The following is a 21,397-nucleotide window of genomic DNA, read 5'->3' as shown; positions in this document are numbered from 1 at the left end:
TGCACTATTGACATGAGAGAGTTGTTATGATCAAATGATATATTTCATACAAGTACTTTGTAACAACAAAAAAAATTATAAACCTAAGCCATCCTCTTGGGTTCCCTTTTCCTTAACCATTTTTGTGATGACAATTTTCGTGCCAGAGCCTTTAGGGTATGTTTGACAGACAGCCCTTATCAGCCACTGCCATCTAGTGGCTCATAGTATAATTCTATATCAATTGCTTAAAACCAATAGAACTATGTAATGGAACCAATGGATCAACCATAGTTTTAGAGCTACAAGTGACCTTACAGGTTATTGAGCCCAACTCCTCTTTTTGTATATAAATATTGTTATTTTCGAAGACATGTCATGCAAATGGATAGTGATCTGTGGTTAAGGGATTAAGAATGAAGATTGATCAAAGTTCATGACTCCAGATCCATAGTGGGAACTTTGAGGTTATAGAGTTCTGCTCTCTTGGCAAAAAAAAAAGCAGAAAAAAAGGAACAGAATTTCCTTATTCATTTGGCTTGTATTTGGAAGCATGTCCTATAATGGTTGTCATATCCTTCATCCTCTATCTAGCCGTTGGCAGGACACCTGATTGGGAGAGATGATGATGTTTCTAAAGGGCATGGGCCCTCTTTTGCTGTTCTTCATCCTGGGGCTTTGGCTGGTTTCACCTTCTTTGACCCAAGAAAATGACAGGGAGAAGGAGTTCCTGAGAAAGCACTATGATTCCAAAGTAAAGGGCGGGGATGACAAGTACTGTGAAAAGATCATGGAAAAGAGAGGTTTGGCCAAGACCTGCAAGGACAAGAATACCTTCATCCACGATAATTACCCAAGGATCAAAGCTGTCTGTGGAGATAATGCTGGGGAACCCTATCAAGACGGGAGGTTTAGGAAAAGCAGATCACGATTTCAGGTCACCAACTGTCGACATCACGGAGGGTCCACAAGACCTCCCTGCAGGTACAGGGCCACTGCTGACTCTAGATATATTGTTATTGCCTGCGAGCATGGCTTACCTGTCCACCTTGAAAAGACTATCACGGCAAAAAAATTTACATAAAGAGTTTGGCAATCTAAGATACGGGTACCCCAAATGGTATTTAGATGGATACCAATGCTGTATAATGATCTCATCCCTTTCTAATGGACATGTAGTTCTTTTTTTTTAATGCTACTCTTTTCATACCTCCATCATCCTAGACTTGGGATGTTGCTAAGGTCCTTTGGCAGGGTTGCCAACCCTTGATCTATATGCTTAGTAAGATTGTTGATTTTTGTTAGTTTTGCTTCCATTGTAAGCCACTGGAACTCCATACTTCCTCCTTAACGTTATGTCCTTATATGCAGGAGTGTTTATAACTCTCATTATCAGTCTCTTAAAAGCTGAATTGCTCAGTTTCTTCTGTTTTCAGTCTTTGAGCACTTTGAATCAATAAAATATCCCTGAAATCAGTAATAATCAGTCTTCTCACTGGCTCATTGAATATTAAACTTGTTTCCCATTCTCACCTGTTTCCTTAAAGGGAAACTAATAACATGGAAAGAAACCCCTTTCCTCACTCTGTAACTTTGTATCAATATCTGCTAGAAATTGTTGATGTGTAAACTTATAAGTGTCTCTAAAGTTAGTGTTGATTTAATACCCTTATCAAAGCAGTTTGAAAAAATCCCCATAGCTTTAGAGCACTAGGCAAAGAATTTAGGTGAGTCAGGACATTGTTCATCCCATAATCTTGGAAAATACAAGAAGAGTAGGTTACTTTCCTACATAGGCTGCTGAGAAACTGCCCAAGAGATCCCAATGATAATCCTACCCTATTGGCAGACCTCAGTTTGATTGTGGAAGATAGAGAAATGGGTTAATGGTTCCTGAACTCTTTATAGGAGTCTTCTTAGCTTTAGTTCCTTAGTTAGGAACTATAGCTAGCATCAACTCCCTGAGAGGAAAGAAGAGGCTTCCTAAATATTGAATGTTAGGAAACCTACTATTATCCAAACCTTTACAGTCAGGGATGGTAGTAAAAATTTCTCAAAGAAGAATTATATCCTCATCAAATTCCAGAACATTTTCATTCATTCCTATTTCCCTGATTTGGGACTCAGTTGCTATTATATAGATCATTGCTATTGTCAAAGATAGAGAGAACAAGATCTATAGGTCATTAAAAAGGGAAAAACAGATATATGTTTATTCTTATATTAAAATCTCTCTAGCTATAATGTCTCTCAACCACCTCAAATAGCCCACTTATGACATTAATAGCCTAGGCAGGAGTGGGCAACCTGTGGCCTCAAGGTCACATATGGCCTTCTAGATCCTTGGGTGTGACCTTTTGACCGAATCCAAGTTTTACAGAACAAATCTTTTTTTTTTTTATGGGGATTTATTCTTTGAAGTTTGGCTTTAGTCAAAGAGTTGCACTTGAGGACCTAGAGAGCCACATGTGACTTCAAAGCCATTGCTTCCCATTCCCTGGATTGGACCCTTGATCTGATGTTGGTTGACACACTGGAGATTCATAAATAGTTTTTGTCACAGGATAGAAGTACTTCTTTGTCTACTTAAGGGGCTAACTGGAGGGTAGCTGTTCTGATGATACTTAGCTACAGGACACATGCAGTTAGTTGAAATATTCGATTTTACATAATCAAATCTATACACAGTGATAAGCCAATTTAGTAGGTCAAGTAATTGTATATGAGACCAGAGTCATAGAAGGTACCAAAGTCCTTCTCATCACAGTTTGGCTATGCTTTCTGGCCCTGCAATGAGAACAAAGAATTCTAAGATATTGAATTGCTTGAAAGAGAATAAACTCAGGAAATGAGATTGTTTGCAAGGTGGAGAAGAGATATCCTTAGGAACATAGTTTGTAGCTGGAAAAGATCACAACTTGGATAAATAACTTTCTCATGTTTCTGAAAACACAGGGGCTTTGTGGAATACAAGTGACCTCTACTATATAATCTCCAAGGTTCATAATGCCCATAATGATTGCACACTCAATATAGCTTAAAGTTGAAGTGCAACAAAGTATGGATCAATTCTCTGCTGCTTGTGCTAATTTTGGCTCAATAATTAATAACATGAAAACAGAGGTTCTTCACCAGTAGTACTGCACCATCCATCTGATGAAACGTTAGTTACAGAAAATGGAGAAATTTTGAATACTGAGGATAAGTTAATTTACCTTGACAGCATACTTTCTAGGACTGTACCCAAAAATGAATTTGACACACGCATTGCTAGAGCCAGCTCAGTGTTTGGGACACTCCAAAGGAAAGTGTGGGAGAGAAGATATATTAGATTGCCTAACAAACTGAAAGTCAATAGATCCATTGTGTTGATCTCATTGGAATATGCCTGTGAAACCTGGACAGTATACCAGGGCCATGCCAGGAATCAATGCCATTTGAATTGTCTTAGGAATATTCTGAAGATCATCTGGCAAGATAAGGTTCCATCCAGATACTGAGGTCCTTTCTGGAACTAAACTGCCAAGCATTCAGACTCTACTCCAGAGAGAGTAACTGATGGGTTGGCCACAATGCTCAAATTTCAAACCTATGTTTGCTTAAAAGACTATTTTTTGAAGAACTCACACAAGGCAAGTCACATGGAGGTCGGAAGAAGCTATATAAGGACACTTTCAAGGTCTCTCCAGAACTTTTGAATTATGAGACATGGGAGATGATGGCACAGGACCACCCAGCATAGTGGGCCTATCAGAGGGGGCATTGTGTTCTATGAGCAAAGCAAAGTTACAGTAGCTTAAAAGAAATGTAAGATTCACAAATTTAAAGATATCTCCCTTCCAAATGTTTATATAGATTATTTGTGTCTGATTTGTGGCAGAGCCTTCTGAGGTCCTACTGGTCTGATCAGCCATGTTGGGACACTTTATTTTTTATTTTTAATTTTCAAAAATTTATTTATTTATTTTAAGTTTTCAACATTCATTTCCAGTTTTAGTCCCAAATTTTCTCCCCATCTCTCCCCTCCCACCACCCCAAAACATCAAGCATTCTAATTACCCCTACCACCAATCTGCCCTCCTTTCAAACATCCCTCCATTCCCTTATCCCCATCTTCTCTTTTGTCCTGTAGGGCAAGAGAGATTTCTATACTCAATTAATTTCTTATTTCTCAGTTGTATGCAAGAACAATACTTAACAGTTGTTCCTAAAAGTTTGAGTTCCAATTTCTCTTTCTTCCTCCCTCCCCATCTATCCCCACTGGGGAGGCAAGCAATTCAATATAGGCCATATATGTGTAGTTTTGCAAATGACTTCCATTATAGTCATGTTGTGTAAGACTAACTATATTTCCCTCCATCCTATCCTACCCCGCCATTTCTTCTATTCTCTCTTTTGACCTTGTCCCTCCCCAGGAATGTTGACTTCTAATTGCTCCCTCCTCCCACTGCCCTCCCTTCCATTATCCCCGCCACCCTGCTTATCCCCTTCTTCCCCACTTTCCTGTATTGTGAGATAGGTTTTCATACCAAAATGAGTGTGCATTTTATTCCTTCCTTGAGCCAAATGTGATGAGAGTAAACTTCATGTTTTCTCTTTCATCTCCTCCCCTTTTTCCCTCCATTGAAAAGTCTTTTTCTTGCCTCTTTTATGAGAGCTAATTTACCCCATTCCATTTCTCCCTTTCTCCTCCCAATATATTCCTCTCTCACCCCTTAATTTCACTATTTTAGATATGATCTCTTCCTATTCAACTCACCCAGTGTTCTCTGTCTCTGTGTGTGTGTGTGTGTGTGTGTGTGTGTGTGTGTGTGTAATCCCTCCAACTACCCAAATACTGAAAAAAGTTTCAGGAGTTAAAAATATTATCTTTTCATGGAGGAATGTAAACAGTTCAACTTTAGTAAAGTCCCTTATGATTTCTCTTTCCTGTTTACCTTTTCATGCTTCTTTTGATTCTTGTGTTTGAAAGTCAAATTATCTTTACAACTCTGACCTTTTCATCAAGAATACTTGAAAGTCATCCATTTCATTGAAAGACCATTTTCCCCCCTGAAGTATTATACTCAGTTTTGCTGAGGTGATTCTTGGTTTTAATCCTACTTCCTTTGACTTCTGGAATATCCTCTTCCAAGCTCTTCAATACCTCAATGTAGAAGCTGCTAGATCTTGTGTTATCCTGATTGCATTTCCACAATACTTGAATTATTTCTTTCTAAATGCTTGCAATATTTTCTCCTTGACCTGGGAACTCTGGAATTTGGCCACAATGTTCCTAGGAGTTTCTCTTTTTGGATCTCTTTCAGAAGGTGATTGGTGGATTCTTTCCATATTTATTTTGCCCTCTGGTTCTAGAATATCAGGGCAGTTTTCCTTGATAATTTCATGAAAGATGATGTCTAGGCTCTTTTTTGATCAAGACTTTCAGGTAGTCCCATAATTTTAAAATTGTCTCTCCTGGATCTATTTTCCAGGTCGGTTGTTTTTCCAGTGAGATATTTCACATTATTTTCCATTTTTTCATTCTTTTGGTTTTGTTTTGTGATTTCTTGGTTTCTCATAAAGTCATTGGCTTTCATCTGTTCCATTCTCATTTTAAAGAACTATTTTCTTCAGTGAGTTTTTGAGCCTCCTTTTCCATTTGGCTAATTCTGCTTTTTAAAGCATTCTTTTCCTCATTGGCTTTTTGAACCTCTTTTGCCAATTGAGTTAGCCTATTTTTCAAGGTGTTATTTTCTTCAACATTTTTTTGGGTCTCCTTTAGCAAGCTATTGACTCACTTTTCATGCTTTTCTTTCATCTCTCTCATTTCTCTTCCCAATTTTTCCTCCACCTCTCTTACTTGATTTTCAAAATCCTTTTTGAGCTCTTCCATGGCCTGAGACCATTGAATATTTATTTTGGATGTTTGGGATACAGAGGCCTTGACTTTTTTGTCTTTCTTTGATGGTAAGCATTGTTCTTCCTTATCTGAAAGGATGGGAGAAGATATCCATTCACCAAGAAAGTAACCTTCTGTAGTCTTAATTATTTCCCTTTTTTGGGCATTTTTCCAACCAGTTACTTGACTTTTGGGTCCTTTGTCAAAAGTAGGGTATATTCTCGGGATCTGTAAGATCTCAGTTCCTCCAAGGTGGTACAGTCAAGCATGTACACTGGTCTAGGAGCAACAAGAAACTTTTCTGTCCAGAATCTGTAAGTAGTAGCATTTCCTTTCCACAGCCACCTGGCCTCCAGTTCCACCAAGCCAGCACTGGGGGCTGAGATTCAGATAAACTGCTTAATTCCCCCAGGGGCTTTCATGGGGGGGCAGGGCCACCACATAGGGCTGAGGTATGGATCAGATGATCAGGTCCCCCAGGGGTTTTAAGATCCAATAATGGATGTGGGCTACTGTGGGAACTGCTGCCACCTGATGTGGCCTTTGCTATGGCCACCTGAGGCCAGAGCCAGAGCCTGGGAAGACCCTGCTCCCTTCTTGGCCAGCTGAAAAAAACCCTCTCACTGACCTTGACCTCTGTGGGTTGAGGGATCAGCAAACCTCCCCTACTGCTGCTGAGGATTCTGCCCCTGAGGCCTGCTCAGGTCCTCCTCCCGACACCATGCCATGTGGCCAAGGATGGGCTGGGCTCTGCTCCTTGTCAGGTGTGACAAACCTTTCCCATTGGCCTTTCAGTTCACCCTGGGCTGGAAATCTCCTCCAGTCCATTGTTCTGTGGCTTCTGCTGCTCTAGAATTTGTTGAGAGTCTTTCTTCACAGGTATTTTACGGGCTGTGGGGGAAGAGCTAGTGTATATGTGTCTTTCTACTCTGCCATCTTGGCTTCACCCCCCTGTTGGACACTTTATATCTTGACCCCAACAGAGTGGTGTCATTTGGGTCCTCTTCAGGAACAAAAGACAACAACCAACCAACCATATAATCTTCCAGGCTCTTTTTAGCTCTAATGTATTACAGGCTTTGAATGGAGAAAGTATTTTGATACAAGTTTTTTAGGTTGACTCACTAGTGATTATATGCAGATACAAGAGAGAGAAGAAATGATATGTTTTTTTACCACCTAAGGCTAAAGCTTTTTTTTTTAATTGAGAGGCAGTGAAGTTCAGTGAAGATAGGCCTGGGTTAAGATTTTATGACAGATATACATGTGGTCTTGGGACCAATTTCCAAAATCCCAGTCAGAGGCAGATTAATATAAAATCTGGAAGAGATCATTTCCTAGTCCCCAGCTCTCCATTTTATATTACTCCATTATAAATCATGACTGAGCATTAGGGATAATCCCTTCTGACCATGTAGTACCACTTTTTCGTAATCTACTCTTGATTTCCAGTTACTTCTCTTTGAAATTCCAGGCTGGAAATGGACATTGACCCCATTCCTTCCCAATATGGGATTTCTCCTCATCTCAAATACCATTTTTGTTGTTGTTGTTTTGTGTGTCTGTGTGTGTGTGTGTGTGTGTGTGTGTGTGTGGTTGGCTTTTTTAGTGAGTTAACTGTAGGGCCATGATTATGGATTAGATCTTTATATGGATCAGAGAGGTCTTCTTTGTGGTCAACTGTCACAAAAATACATAAGGTAGCTAAGTTGTATAGCGCATAGAGCACCAGGTCTGGAGTCTGGAGTGAGACAGACAAGTTTAAATCCCGCCTCAGACACTACATTAACCCTGGGCAAGTCACTTAGCTTTTTTTGCCCCAGTTTCCTCATTTTACAAATGGGGATAATAATGGAATCTACCTTGTAGGATTATTGTGAAAATCAAGTAAGATAATAATTGCAAAGTGCTTGTGCTTGGCACATAAGAAGTGCTCCATAAATGTTGTTGTGTAGCTATTTCAGTTATGTCTGACTCTTTGTGACCCTATTTGGGGTTTTCTTGGCAAAGATACTGGAGTGGTTTGCCACTTCCTTCTCCAGCTCATTTGAGAGATGAAGAAACTGAGATAAACACGGGTAAGTGACTTGCCCAGGATCACACAACTAGGTAGTGTTTGAAGTGAAATTTGAATTCATGAAGATGAATCTTCCCCTACTCCAGCCCTACCCCTTCCCACACTCTATCTACTGCACTCGCTAGCTACCCTAATTATATCAGCGTTAGCTATTAGTAGTAGTAGTTTTAAAAGAACTAGGATAAGAGACAGCAGACAGAGAAATATAAATTTGTTACTGTTGTTGAAAAATCAGAACAAAGCAATGCCCTGAAGTGACTCCTAGGTGGCAACAGAGTACTGAACTGGAGCCAGGAAGACCTGAGTTCAAATTCTGCCTAAAACAGTTTCCAGTTGGGATTCTGTTCAAGTCACTAAAGCATTGCTTGCCTCAGTTTCCTCCTTGATGAAATGGGACATAGTAATAACACCTACCTCCTAGGATCGTTGTGAGGATAAAAATGAGATAATCTTTGTAAAGTCCTTTATAAGCCTTAAAGTGGAATAGAAATGCTGTTATTATTAAATTGGAATCAAAAGCCTCTCTGGGTGTTACTATTTGTGTTACCTTAGACCTAAGTTGCTTATCTTTTCTGAGCATCCATTTCCCCATTTGTAAAAAATGGTGCGAGTGTCTGCTTTGTTAGCTCACAGATTTATTTTGGAAACCGAATGAGGATTTCTTTCAGCTTTGAGAATGAATGTCACTGTTTGTCTTAATGTGCGGAGATTAAGGTACAAAAGTAAGTATGAGTAGTGGGAGAGTGGGTCCAGGTATAGGAGAGGGAAGGGATAACAGCAGAAAGAAAGTGAAACAATGTAGGATTGTTTAAAGTACATGAAGGGGCAGATAGGGATCATGAAGTATGACCCTTTATCATCACCAGAAAGTCTGACAGCTTCCTACATGAGGAGTTTATAAGAAAAGTTGTTTAAGTTCTTTCTTAGGAAGCTGGTATTGATAAGCAGATAGGTAGCACAGTGTATAGAGTGTAGTCCTTTAATTTAAGAAGACCTGAGTCCAAATATCACCCCAGACACTTAGTAACCATATGTCCCTGAGAAAGTTACTGTATCTTTCCTGCTGTCAATTTCCTCTTCTGTAAGTTGGGGATCATAGTAGCACTTATATCACAGGACTGTTGTGAGGGTCAGATTAGTTAACGTGCATAAAGTGCTTTGAAAGCCTCAAAGTGTTATATGAATGCTCATTTGTTACTTAGCAGATGGTATTGATCCCAATTCATCTCAAAATTCCCCTCTTATTTAGTGTATTGGTGGCTTGAGAAGTACTTTCGTTATCATTACCCACATTGTTCATTCCTTAATTTCTTCATTCAACAAGCGTTGCCAACTGTTGCCATATGCAAGGCACTATGCTAGGATATGTATGCACACATGTACAAGCTTGACAAAGGCCCTGGCTTTTATGGCCATTGGGAGGAAAAAAAAAAAAAGAAAACCGGAATCAAAGTTTGGCCTCATTATCTTTTGCTACTCCATCTCTGTTTTGAACTTCAATTGATATCTTGATAATAAGATAAAAAAGATTTGTATAACTGTGAAAACTCAACCTGCCTATATTTTGTGAGAAATAAATCCACCTCAATTCTTGGGACTAGGAGCTCCTAAGGAATTAAATATTCTCTAAAGAAAACAGTGGCCAAGGAGTAGTGGCATATACACGAATGGGCCAAGTAGCCTTTTGGTTCCATGTAGGTATTATGTCTTGCTATCTTGTAGTCACACAAGATGCTTTCTTTTCAGGACCTGACCAGGAGGTTTCATCAGGGTCATCTGCAGTTTTCTCCACAAGCAAAGGTAAACTGGAGCCTTGCTCATAGCCCTAAATTGTTGTAGGATCCCTAGTACTTAACTTCTCTGAGATGAAACTCTGCTTTTGAATAGAAAGAGTGCTGGGAAACTGAATCACTTGGGAACAATGCTGTGAAAAATAAAACTAAGAAGAGCAAAATCTGTGAATGGGAGAGGTACCCGATGGAGATTCACAGGATAACAGAATATTAGAGATTAGTAGAATATGAGTTCCTTGAGGGAAGTGATTGTATTTTCTTTTCTTTTTTTACTTCTTTATATCCTCAGCTCTTAGCACAATGCCTGGCACATAGTGAGCACTTAATAAATGTTTGTTGATTGATTAAAGAGGAAGACAACCTTAGAGAGGAGCTATACTAGGAGTTCTTAACTTTCATGTGTGTTCTGAGGTTCTTTTTGCAGCAAGGAAGCTGATAGATCCCTTCTCAGAATAATGTTTTAAAATGCAAGAAATAAAATATGTAGAATTATAAAGGAAAACAATGATATTGAAGTAAAGATGTAATTGTTTTTCCATTCAAGTTCATGGATGACTTGAAATCTATGATCAGTGATCCCTGGTTTAGAACCACTGATCTAGAACAACTAAGAAATGAAAGCCTAGAGAAGAATTGGTATGTGAGAAGGGAGAAGTTGAATATGGAAATATAGAATAGGGATGCTTTGTCTTTTGCAAAGGGAGGGGGAGTTCATCCTCTATCCTTATGGTCTACTCTCCTGCCTTGTTCTCTTTTTAGGGGCCACTACCTAGGCAGAAGATAATGGCCAACCAGGGGATCCGATCACTGCTGCTGCTATTGGCCTTGCTTGGCCTGTGGCTGGTGCAGCCCTCTTCTGGCCAGAGTAGGAGGTACCAACGGTTCCTGCGACAGCATGTGGACCCTCTTAGTCAAGGTGGTGATGCTACATACTGCAACCAGATGATGCATAGGAGACGGATGGTTGCACCAAAATGCAAGCCTGTTAACACCTTTATCCATGAGGACATCTGGAACATTAACAGTATCTGCCATACCACTAGCATCAAATGCAAGAATGGTGAAATGAATTGCCATGAAGCCATTATGAAGGTCACAGACTGCAGACTGACAGGTGGCTCCACTTCCCCAAACTGTAGGTACCGGGCCACAGCCACAACCAGGCATGTTGTCATTGCCTGTGAGAATTCAGATCCTGTACACTTTGATGGGTAAGACCCATCCTGCTGGCTTCATCCTCAGCCTCAGTTCCCACTTTTTTATTGTCTGCTAATGAAAGATGGGAGCTTTCCTGGGCCTATTCCCTAATATCCTTTGCTTATTTTCCTATAACCAGTCCATGACTTTACATACTTTGACCCTAAAGAATGAGAAGCAAAATCTGCAAAAATCCTGGATTATATCCCCTAACAAACCTCCTTGCATGGTTGTGGAAGGGTTAAATAATTTTTCCCCTGTCCTCTTGACAGGAGAAAGGATGAATAATGATATGTCTCTCTCTCTCTCTCTCTCTCTCTCTTTCTGCATACACATACCCACACATACACACACACACACATATCACTTGTTTCTTTTTTATATGTCATTTCATCATGTGATTGTCATAATACCCCCAGTAACACTTAACATACCAGAAGTGTCAAATACTAGGTCCATGGGCCACATGTATCCTGTAACACTCTCCAGTATGGACAAAATTGTAATTACAAAAATGTAATTGGGAAATAATTAGCAAAATAAATGAAAACACTTTAAAACATACATAATAGTACATTTTAAAACTAAGTCAATATGAGGCCTGCAGGATCCTTCTTTTTATGATCTAATGGCCCTCATTTCTATTTGAGTTTGATGCCACTGTTAACAGACTATATTGTGTCTAAAGCTTCTAACTAAGCACTTCTTGAACTTGTGTGCGTTCGTCCTTCATTGCCGAAGAAGACCATGCCATCAGAGAAATAATGACATGACTTGCACTTCACTTTGTTTTGAGTTTTGAGCTTCATAACAACCCAACAGGCATCTTTCACATCTTTATTTTATGACTGGGGAAACTGAAGCTGAGAGAAAGTGCCTTGAGAAAAAAATTGTTGGAGGCAGAATTTTCATCCTGGTCTGTCTTGACTTTAAGCGTAGACCTTTTTACACCATGGTATTGGTATAATTATATATATATATGTATGTGTGTGTGTGTGTGTGTGTGTGTGTGTGTGTGTGTATAATTACACCAGGGAATATTACTATTCTTACTTGAAAGATGAAGACCCTGAGACCCAGAGTGGTCAAAAGGCTAGGTAGTGGTGGTTTAGTCAAGCACAGACTATAGATCTGCTAGCTTCTAAGCTGATTCCCTCTTTACTATACTAAGACAAGCATTGGAATGCTGGTTCTTCTTAGTAGCCAAGGAAAAGCAGTTGTGGTGGGAGGCCTTCATCAGCTTGGGAATTGGGACAGTGGAAAGTTTTGGACCCCGTCAGTTTCAGTCTGAATTAGGATATGATCAAACTACCAGACATATTTCCTTTTTCCCTCTTCCCAAGCCTGGAAATTGCCTTAGTGAGTTAGAATCATATATTAAAAGAGCAACATGACGTCAATATTGTGTTAGAGATCTTGGCATGATTGAATTTCTCTGTCTGTTATAAAAGACTTAAATTTGTAACAGTGAGACACCAGCTATATTTGGGATAAGGAAGATTATTTATTTTTCTCTTCCTTAACCTCAATACTCACATACCTTAAACCTTCCTGGCTAGTCACCTCCCCATTCCAAACAAACAGCTAAGGTTTGGGCATAAGGCCCATGTTTACCAGGAGATTTATGATAAACTTTACAGTCAATTTTCTCCATCCTGACAATAATCAGCTCTGGAGGCCTCAGGAATAGTGTGGATGTTACAAATGCACAAATTTATCACTGGAAATCTGCTACCTGCTTATCTGAATGTAGGTTTGTTGTGCGTGTCCAAGTGTGAATGTTCTACGATCTTTACATTCATTGACAGATTTCCTTACTGTGAGTGAAGGAAGTACCCTAACGGATGCACTACTAAACTAAGCCACGGGTAAGGCTACCACCAATGCTTCTAGTATGATTTCAGAGGATTCTTTGAGTCTCTCTGAATCTCTCACTAAATCCACTATTGCAGCCTATAGAAGGATAAGATTACTGGAGGCTCTCCAGAGAAGCTGAATTTCCTCAGGGTACACACAGAAAATAATAGGCCCTACAATTCCAACCTTCCAGACAGACTATACAGGGTCTCATTTACCTGGGCAACTAGGGGTGGAACCCAACACTTCTGTGGGCTGTGGTAGTAAGGCTTAGTTCCAAGCCCCTGTTACCAAACACCAGAACATAGCTTTTGACTATTCTTAGCAGAACTGTAAGAGCTGCTTCAGCAGTCATATGTACTGAATGACTTCCAGTCATAAGGCTTATATAATGACTTATATGACCTTAAATACAAATAGTGGCAGCTACTCAAAGGCTAGTCATGAAGGGCTATCTATTTACTATGGTAGAGAAGGAAGGAAAAAAACATTCATTAAGCATTTGCTGTGTGCCAGGTACTGTGTTGGATATTTTGCAAATATTCTCTCTTTTGATCTTCATAACATGGGTGCAATTATTATTTCTATTTTACACTTAAGGAAATTGAAGCAGACAGAGGTTGTGACTTACCTAGGGTCATACAGATAATATATATCAGAGGCAAGGTTTGAACTGAAGTATTCCTGAGTCCGGGTTCTGCACTGCCTAGTTGCCTCAGGTGGGAAGTGGTAATCCCTTGATCCATAAACTGTTGATTGCTAACATTCTGTTCTAATAAGATTAGAACCCTCTGACTCTCCTCTCTCTACTCTCTCTCCCCTGACCCCAACCACAATTTGCTAATACTGCATGTGGAGACCCAGATTTATAGCATTGAAAAGTTGAGACCTGACAAGAACTTTAGAGATTAATTGGCCCAAAGGCTTTCATTTAAAGATGAAGAAAATGGGGAGTAGTGATAGGAAGTATGACTTGCTCAAAAATCATGCACATGACAAGTAGTACTGTGATGATTCCATTGACTCAATCCAGTGTTCTTCTTTCCACTCCACCATTTTGACTCATTATCTGTTAAGTCCCTTATTTTAAAGATGAGGCTTGGGGAGGTACATAATAGCAGCAGTGGCGACAATAACAGCAAGGATGCCTAACATTTACAGTGTTTTAAGGTTTGCAATGCACTTTCGTCACAAGAATTCTTTGAGAGGGGTAGAAAACATCATAGCCACAGTTACTGTTCATTTAGTCCCTCATGTAAATACCTCAATTTCCTCATCTCTAAAATGAGTTATTAGGTATTTTGTTATGGTTTCTGTTGTGAAGTCATTTTAGTCATGCCCAACTCTTCATAGCCTCATTTGGGATTTTCTTGACAAAGATCCTGAAGTGGTTTACCATTTCCTTCTCCAGCTCATTTTACAGATGAGGAAACTGAAGCAAACAAGGTTATGTGACTTGCCCAAAGTCCCCCAGCTAGTAAATGTCTGAGGCCAGATTTGAACTCAGGAAGATCAGTCTTACTGACTCCAGACCCAGCACTCTTTCACTGCACCTTGACTTCAAAAGCCCCCTCTAGGTCTAAAGCCTATGGTACTTGTTTATTAGAAAAAAAAAATCCTGGGGAAAAGGTTTATCCTATCTTAGGAATGGATCTTTAGGGGTTTAGGGAATAGATATATGTTTCCATTTTATATCTTTTCTCCATCTTTCAAACATTCTAAAGTCTACCTACCACACATGAGGATATGGTATATACTACAGGTATACTACAAGTATACTAATCAAAATTGATCCCCTACATTTCTTTTATTTTCTTCCTGCTCCTTTTGGGATAGATGATTTCTCACAAAGACAGAACCACAACTATTATAAACCACTGTTATCATAATCTCCTCCTCTCTTAGTCATCTTTATAGTATTACCAATCATTAGTCAAGCAAAAGTTTCTGACCCAGGCTTCAACATCTTGCGTGAAATAGCTGGGTAAGATTTGGTGAAAGGTTGTCCTTGACACTGCTCAAATGTTCTTAGCAATGGGCATTCACTCATCTGGATTATCTTTTTATTTCCAGAAACCTCCAAGGGTCTGCTGATTATAAATCCTATTAAAAAATACTTCTAATGGCTTACCAAGGGAGTCAGATAAATAATACAGTTTCTCTGGTATTTCTTGTATAACCTAGGTAGTATTCACAGCCCTGAGGGTGACCTTGAATATGCTAGTATAGTTCTGAATTGCAAAGTATAACAGACTCTTCATAGAAAAGGCAGAAGAAAAATATTTATTTAGACATCAGAAAGCCAAATCCTAACACCAGGAAGCCAAATGTGTCATAGTAACCAAAAAATCAATACACATTAGCACTGTAGGGGACAAAGCCATTTCTAAACCTTCCCCTCCCCTCTCCTCCACCACCAATTGCTCTCACCAGCTTCCTCTCAGTTCTGTTCCACCCTTCCTATTCCACTCATTCAGCAAGCTCCTCCTACCATATGTGACTTGGACTTCCATGCGATTGGGAAAGATCTTCCCATTTAAATTACCATTACATCTTCACAAATAGCATCTTCTCTTAATATATTATTATTATTATCTCTTTTACAAAGGAATATTTACTTCAGAGGTGTAGCAAGAACAAGCATACATTTTCTCCCCTCTCAATTTCCTACATACCACCTCAGTCTTTGAACAGAGGAAGGGGATTGGGTTTCCAGTTTTAACTTAGTCCCACACAGCATTAGTCCTATTAAATTCAAGTTCAAAGATTCTTCTGGGCTTCCACCTCAACATTTAGTTTCTCAGGGCTTCCTTGCTGGACTGGTTGAAACATCTAGCCTGGAATCCTAGGCTTCAAAGTCCTCATGGCTTGAGCTCTTTGAGGTGAGGACTCCATTCCCCATACTTAAAACTAAAAAGGATAAACAAAAGAGGTCAAAACTACAAGACCATTTCTTGGGGCCATAGCTCCTCAGGCAAGCAGATGGTGGTCTTAAGGTACTTCCCATCTGGCTTATTGCATGATACACTGTTAGGGCCCAGCTCTGGACCGTGGCCTCCTGTATGGAAAGTAGAGACACCTGGAGGTGTTAACCTGCCTACGTGGCAAGCTAGCTGGTCTAGCAAGCTACGAGGTACTGGGACCGCCTCAGTAACAGGGTAGGCTCCGCCTACGGGGAGGAACATGGGAGGAGCTCGGGTGCCTAAAGATATACTGGAGCATTGTGGGGATCCCGGGGGAAGTGAATGAACAATTAAAGAGTGGACTGCTGCCAACTTGGGTGTTCTGTCTAGTTATTCCCCTCCCCCACGGGAGGGACCAGGGACGCCTGAGGACTGACAAAGACGTAGATCTTGAGGTAAGATTCCAAGCAAAGCCCCAGGGAGGGAGGATTAGCTTAGAGAGCCCGGGACATTTAAATAAGTGAAAGGAGCCTGGGATATTTAAATTAGTGCAGAAAGCCCAGGACATTACAATACCCCTAATGTGAGTGAATGAGCCCTTCTCTCCTAGAAGCAGCCACTGGAAAGAGAATGCCTCAGTCACATTGATTTAAAGATATGAGCAATTCTGACTATGCAACCAGTGGAAAGAGGCTGCATTCAGTTGCATGGCAAACCACCGAAGAATGTCCACACCTGTGTCAGTCCTGTTTCTTAGAAACAGGTCCCAAGAACCCACCTATCTTAAGTGGTCTGGGCATGTGCCAAGCTCTCATTAGATTCTCTCCCCATTTGTGAAATTTGCCATTCCTAGAAAATAGGTGGGGGTGCCTTTTGAACATACCGTACATTTACCCAATTAAAAACAATCCTTTATAGTCACAGTGGAAGTAAAAGCACTGTCCTTTCATTTGCTTCCTCAGTGCCATACAGACAGAAGTGCACTGGTCAATGTTTAACAGCCAGCTCTCTGAAAAAATTTTTATGAATAACACACACTAGTAAGTTTAAATTGCATTATTGACATTTTCTCCATTATTTTCTTAGTCTAGAAATCAACAAAACACTAAGCCAAGCCCTATTTTGTAGTGCTTGACAATTTCTGAGGTGTGAATGCTCATACTGAAAATTTAACAATTGTCTCTCCCAAACCAGTTCAGGATGACTCCAGCACATTCCTCTATATGAGTCTCAAAACAGTCATGTTGCATCGTCATATAAAGTCTCACATGTATGAATGAAAGTCACAATTATCCAAAAACTCTTATAGATTCAACAAACAAGGAATATTTTATATAGTTTACCAAGGATGCCTGCTTGTTTAGTACTCAACACATACCTTACTTGGTGCTCAAATGATCTTTCTCAGCCCATAAGTAAAAGATAAAGCAAGGGTAAAGAAATCGATTTCTTAGACAGGAATCCGATGCATAATGAGTTTGCCAAACCACATGGAGTTTAGGGATTTAGGACCTGGGTTCAATTAGGCATAATTCCTCTCTAAGATAAGAAATAATCTTCCCTCCATGCAAGTCATTCAAAAGGAATTCAGGAAAAATTTTCAAGTGTCCCTTTCTCCACAGTCCCTAGGCGATTCTTATAGAGTTTCAGACAAATTTCCTCTGGGTCTTTATTCTAAAGGGATTCCAAAATTCCCTTTATTCCAAAGGGAAATTATTTAAAATTCTCTCAATAGATCCCTAACACTACAAGGGTAATCCATACAGAGTTTAAAACTCACCCAAGAGGACAAAAAAACGTAGTCCCAGTTAGAGAAGTAACAAAGAAGGCCAACTACTCATGGATTCTAAGAACAGGCGTCCTTACCCTAAGAATTTGTAGGGAAAGCTCTTCCACAGTAAAGCAAGGAGAAGGAGAAGAAGGATTAATTAGGCAAGGCATTCTGGTGATATAGACTCCACACTTTTCCTATTAAACTTAGTATCAATAATTATGCAAAATTCAGTGATAGTATCTAAAATATCTAAACACTCAAGGAACCAGTAAATATAAAGTATGCCAAAATACATCACTGGAACATCAATAAATTTGCAAGGAAACCCACAGTGGAAAAAATATCAACTGTAAAATTAATATTCTTAAAATAGGTTTGCTGGTTTCTCTAGGATCTTGCAAATGAGGGTATCCAAAACTTAAAGTCCCAGGTAGGAAATCTCTCCAAGGATTCCCATGGCTTTTTGTCAGAAAAGGTCCCATATATAACAATGATCACTCTTGGCTCCCACTACCTCTCCCTCAGAGTTGGCCTTATGCTTAGAGGGTTTGATGGGTTTTCCTCATCTCTGCCACTGGCTGCAGCTCTCACTGATTATGTTCCCCTTAATGTAGGGGGTATTCTAAGTACCCTAATTCCATTTAAACTCTTAGATTAGCTTTTACAAAGGAATATTTGCTTCAAATGCATAGCAAGAATGGTTATACAAACATTTCTCAAGCTGACTCTTTCTCCACAGGGGCACAGCCAATGCACTGAGGCTATAATTCCTCCTAAACCTTTGGGCAGGGCAAAGGGGTTAGGTTCCCAATTGAGCTCAGTTCTAAGTTCAAAGTGTGCTCCCTCTCCCCTATTCCCTAAACCATCTTAAATCTCAGGGTTGGCTTCCCAGAGATTCCCTGCTGGCCAGATTGCAATACCCAGGCTGGAATCCTGGGCTCCAAGGTCCCCAAGCTTGAGTGCCTGAGCTGAGGACTCCATTCTTCACACCTAGAACTCAAAAGGACAAAAAAGCAAATGAAAGCTCCAAAGTCATCTCTTAGGGCCACAGGGCCCAAGGAAAAGAGAGCATAGTCCTTCCTCCCAGTTTACTGTATGGTGCCCTTGATAGTGAATAAACTCTTCAGCTTTTTCTTTTTTAGCTTTGTTTTCCTTGCCTTCTCAGTGGGGGGAGAGAGAAGAGAAGGAAAATTCAGAAAATAAAATAAAATTGAATTTTAAAAAAAGTGTGTTTGACATGAATTATTTTGTGTTTAACCTGAATATTAATTCAATATCAATTATAACTAAATGAGAAATTATTCACTTGGGGGTTTTAGGGGTTATATCTATTCTTAGTGCCTCCATTAAAACAATTACTTGAGTTTACTTGTCTATACTTGATTAACAAAGCTGCAAATGATTACTATGGTTTCAAGATTCAAGTGGGTACACAAGTCTGATCGTTAGACTAACAATTCAGGTAAATGGTGGTGATGTTCATATACAATAATTGTTCAAATTGTCTAAGAATGCTGCTAAAATTAAGAAGAGGAGGATAATCATTTAGAAAGAGAAGAATGTCTTCTCTTTAGTTCTTCCTTGATAAGTTTCATAATGAATTATTTTTCTGCCATTCTTATGGAATTCAAAATGTTTCCATCCATGAAAGTTATTTTCACATGTTAAAGAATGGATCATGGTCAAGATAAAAAACTTATGTAATTCTAAAGATAGACATTTTGGTATAAGGAAGAGAGGGCTGATCTGGAAGTCAAGATCTTACCTCTAATACATAATGCCTGTGAAATCATAAGCAAGTCACTTAAACTTTCATTGCTCCAGACCACTCCCTAAGATGATAAATTACAAAGATCCAGCCATCTCCATTGGATGACAGCCTTTTCATGTTGATCATTCCTCTACAGCAATGAAGTCACACATTTTGACCAAGTAACAAAAGTAACATAAATTTATAAGCTACTGACTAAGCTGATGTCCATATGGCATAGGGTTTTGTCCACTGTCATTCTGTCCTTGTACTACTAAATCATACCCATTTCCAACTTTACATGCATTGTTAATGGCACTTCTGGCTAACATATCTGGCATATTGTCCAGATGGCTTCGTATATCTCTTGCTCCATGGTGATATAAGACTCCCTCAGTTTGAAGGCATCTGCAGTTTGGTGAAGAGTAAAAAAGCATGGAAGAAGGACATGTATTCTCTTGAAAATATTTAGGCAATAGTAGAGTCGGGTGTTAAGTATTTCTTCCATATGGAAGCAACTACTCTTGTCTGGGCACTGAAAAGGTAGCTGGGCAAATTAAGTATAGCTACTTGCTTCCAAGAGAGGAGATTGTAATAGTTACAGGAGAATAACTTCAAAATATGCCATTAGATAGTGGAGAGAAGAAATAAGTCAAAATTAAACTGGGTTCCTTATATGATTCCTATTCCTAACTTTCTTGTGTCTGCTTTCTCGTGTCTGGGTTCTATCTTGTTTAGTGTAGGGTTATACGTGTCTTAAAGTGGAGAGGAGAGTTGAATTAGAGCACTTCTCCTGGATCTGGTCTTCATGGAAACCCTTGCAAACCTCAGTTTCATGGAAATACTCCAATCTACTCCTTAACAAATTTAAAATATTAAGATGATCGTAACTCATTGAATAAATTTATCAAAATGGCTTATACTCTCATTCCCATTGAGAGTTATCTTTGCAATTTGGAGTTATTCAAATAAAAAAACTAAAACGTTGATATCCTCTGAACCAGAGATTCTATTACTGGGCTAATACCCAAGGAAGCCATTGGTAAGAAGAACGTCCCCATAATATTTATAGCAGCACTTTTTATTATAGCCAATAATTGGAAACAAAGTCAATGCCCATCAACTGGGGAATGGCTAAACAAATGTGGTACATGAATATAATGGAATGTTACTGTAGTGTAAGAAATGATGAGTGATAGATATAGAGAAATATGGAAAGATTTAAATGAACTTATACACAGTGAAGTAAGCAGAGCCAAGAAAACAGTATACATGATAACTAAAACAATGTAAATGGAAAGAAGAACTGTAAACTGAAAACATCAGAAATGAATGTAGCAAAATTAAAAAGATCAAGCAGAATTCAAATGAAGATATGAGAAGACACCCCCCCACCTGTACTTTCACAAAGGTGGGAAGTCCGTAGGTATTATACATAACCCAGGCTTTTGGACTTTTTCAATCAGTTACTCAACTGTGCTGATTTTTCCCTGTCTCTTAGAAATAGTATTTGTTATATGGGAAGGCTCTTTGGGAAGGGGAAAAGGGAGAATACTTGGGATAACTATGATGATATAAGAAATAGAAAACATTAATAAAAATTAGTTTAAAAAAGATTCTCATCTCTTTCCCAACTTTGTGTGACCTAAGGGAACACGCACTCATCTTTACAGATTATAGATTCCATTTACTAATTGGAGTGAGAAATAAAATTGCAGTGCCTCTGGTAAAGGCATGAAATAACCGCTTCCCTTTTCTCCAAAAGAACATCTGTATCCAGAGTCTATTTACAAAGGAGAAATGACCATCATTCCCTCCCCCCAACATCAACGCTCCCCTGCAAAGAGGAAATAGCACAATTCCATCCCAGGAGAGCTCCTCATTTTAAGTCCTTTAGAGTTGGTTCATTTAGATCAGGTGATCTCAACCTATTTTTTAAAATGCATATAATAAAATATATAGGATAAGAAAGAAAAGGAGTTGTGTTGAAATAAAGATGTATTTTTTTCCCATCTTAAGTTCACAGATCCCTTGAAATCTATCCCTGGTCCTGGGATCTTTGGACCTCACGCTAAAGTACCCTGACTTAGATGATGGATAATAGTTAAGTAGGCATAAAAATGTCTGCAGAAAGAGTTTATATTGATCTTTTAGCCCCCTATCTATACATTTTCTCTTATACAGAG

At 39.2% G+C, this 21,397-nt stretch overlaps 1 protein-coding gene across 6 annotated transcripts in view; it reads left to right on the top strand.

Annotated features, from left to right (window-relative positions):
* Nucleotides 1–11,496, top strand: part of RNASE4 (ribonuclease A family member 4) — a 47,619-nt gene extending 36,123 nt beyond the window's left edge. For all 6 annotated transcript variants that reach the window (XM_072623985.1, XM_072623984.1, XM_072623981.1 and 3 more), the window contains 2 exons: nt 9,684–9,737; nt 10,490–11,496. In XM_072623985.1, the coding sequence (XP_072480086.1) occupies nt 10,514–10,945 (432 nt within the window). In that variant the 5' untranslated portion in view covers nt 9,684–9,737; nt 10,490–10,513 and the 3' untranslated portion in view covers nt 10,946–11,496. The remainder of the gene's footprint in view (nt 1–9,683; nt 9,738–10,489) is intronic.
* The last annotated feature ends 9,901 nt before the right edge of the window (nt 11,497–21,397 follow it).

This window comes from Notamacropus eugenii, chromosome 7, assembly GCF_028372415.1.
Source record: "Notamacropus eugenii isolate mMacEug1 chromosome 7, mMacEug1.pri_v2, whole genome shotgun sequence".
Taxonomy (NCBI): Eukaryota; Metazoa; Chordata; class Mammalia; order Diprotodontia; family Macropodidae; genus Notamacropus; species Notamacropus eugenii.
The sequence above is the reverse complement of the archived record's forward strand: the minus strand, read 5'-3'. Positions and strand labels throughout refer to the sequence as shown.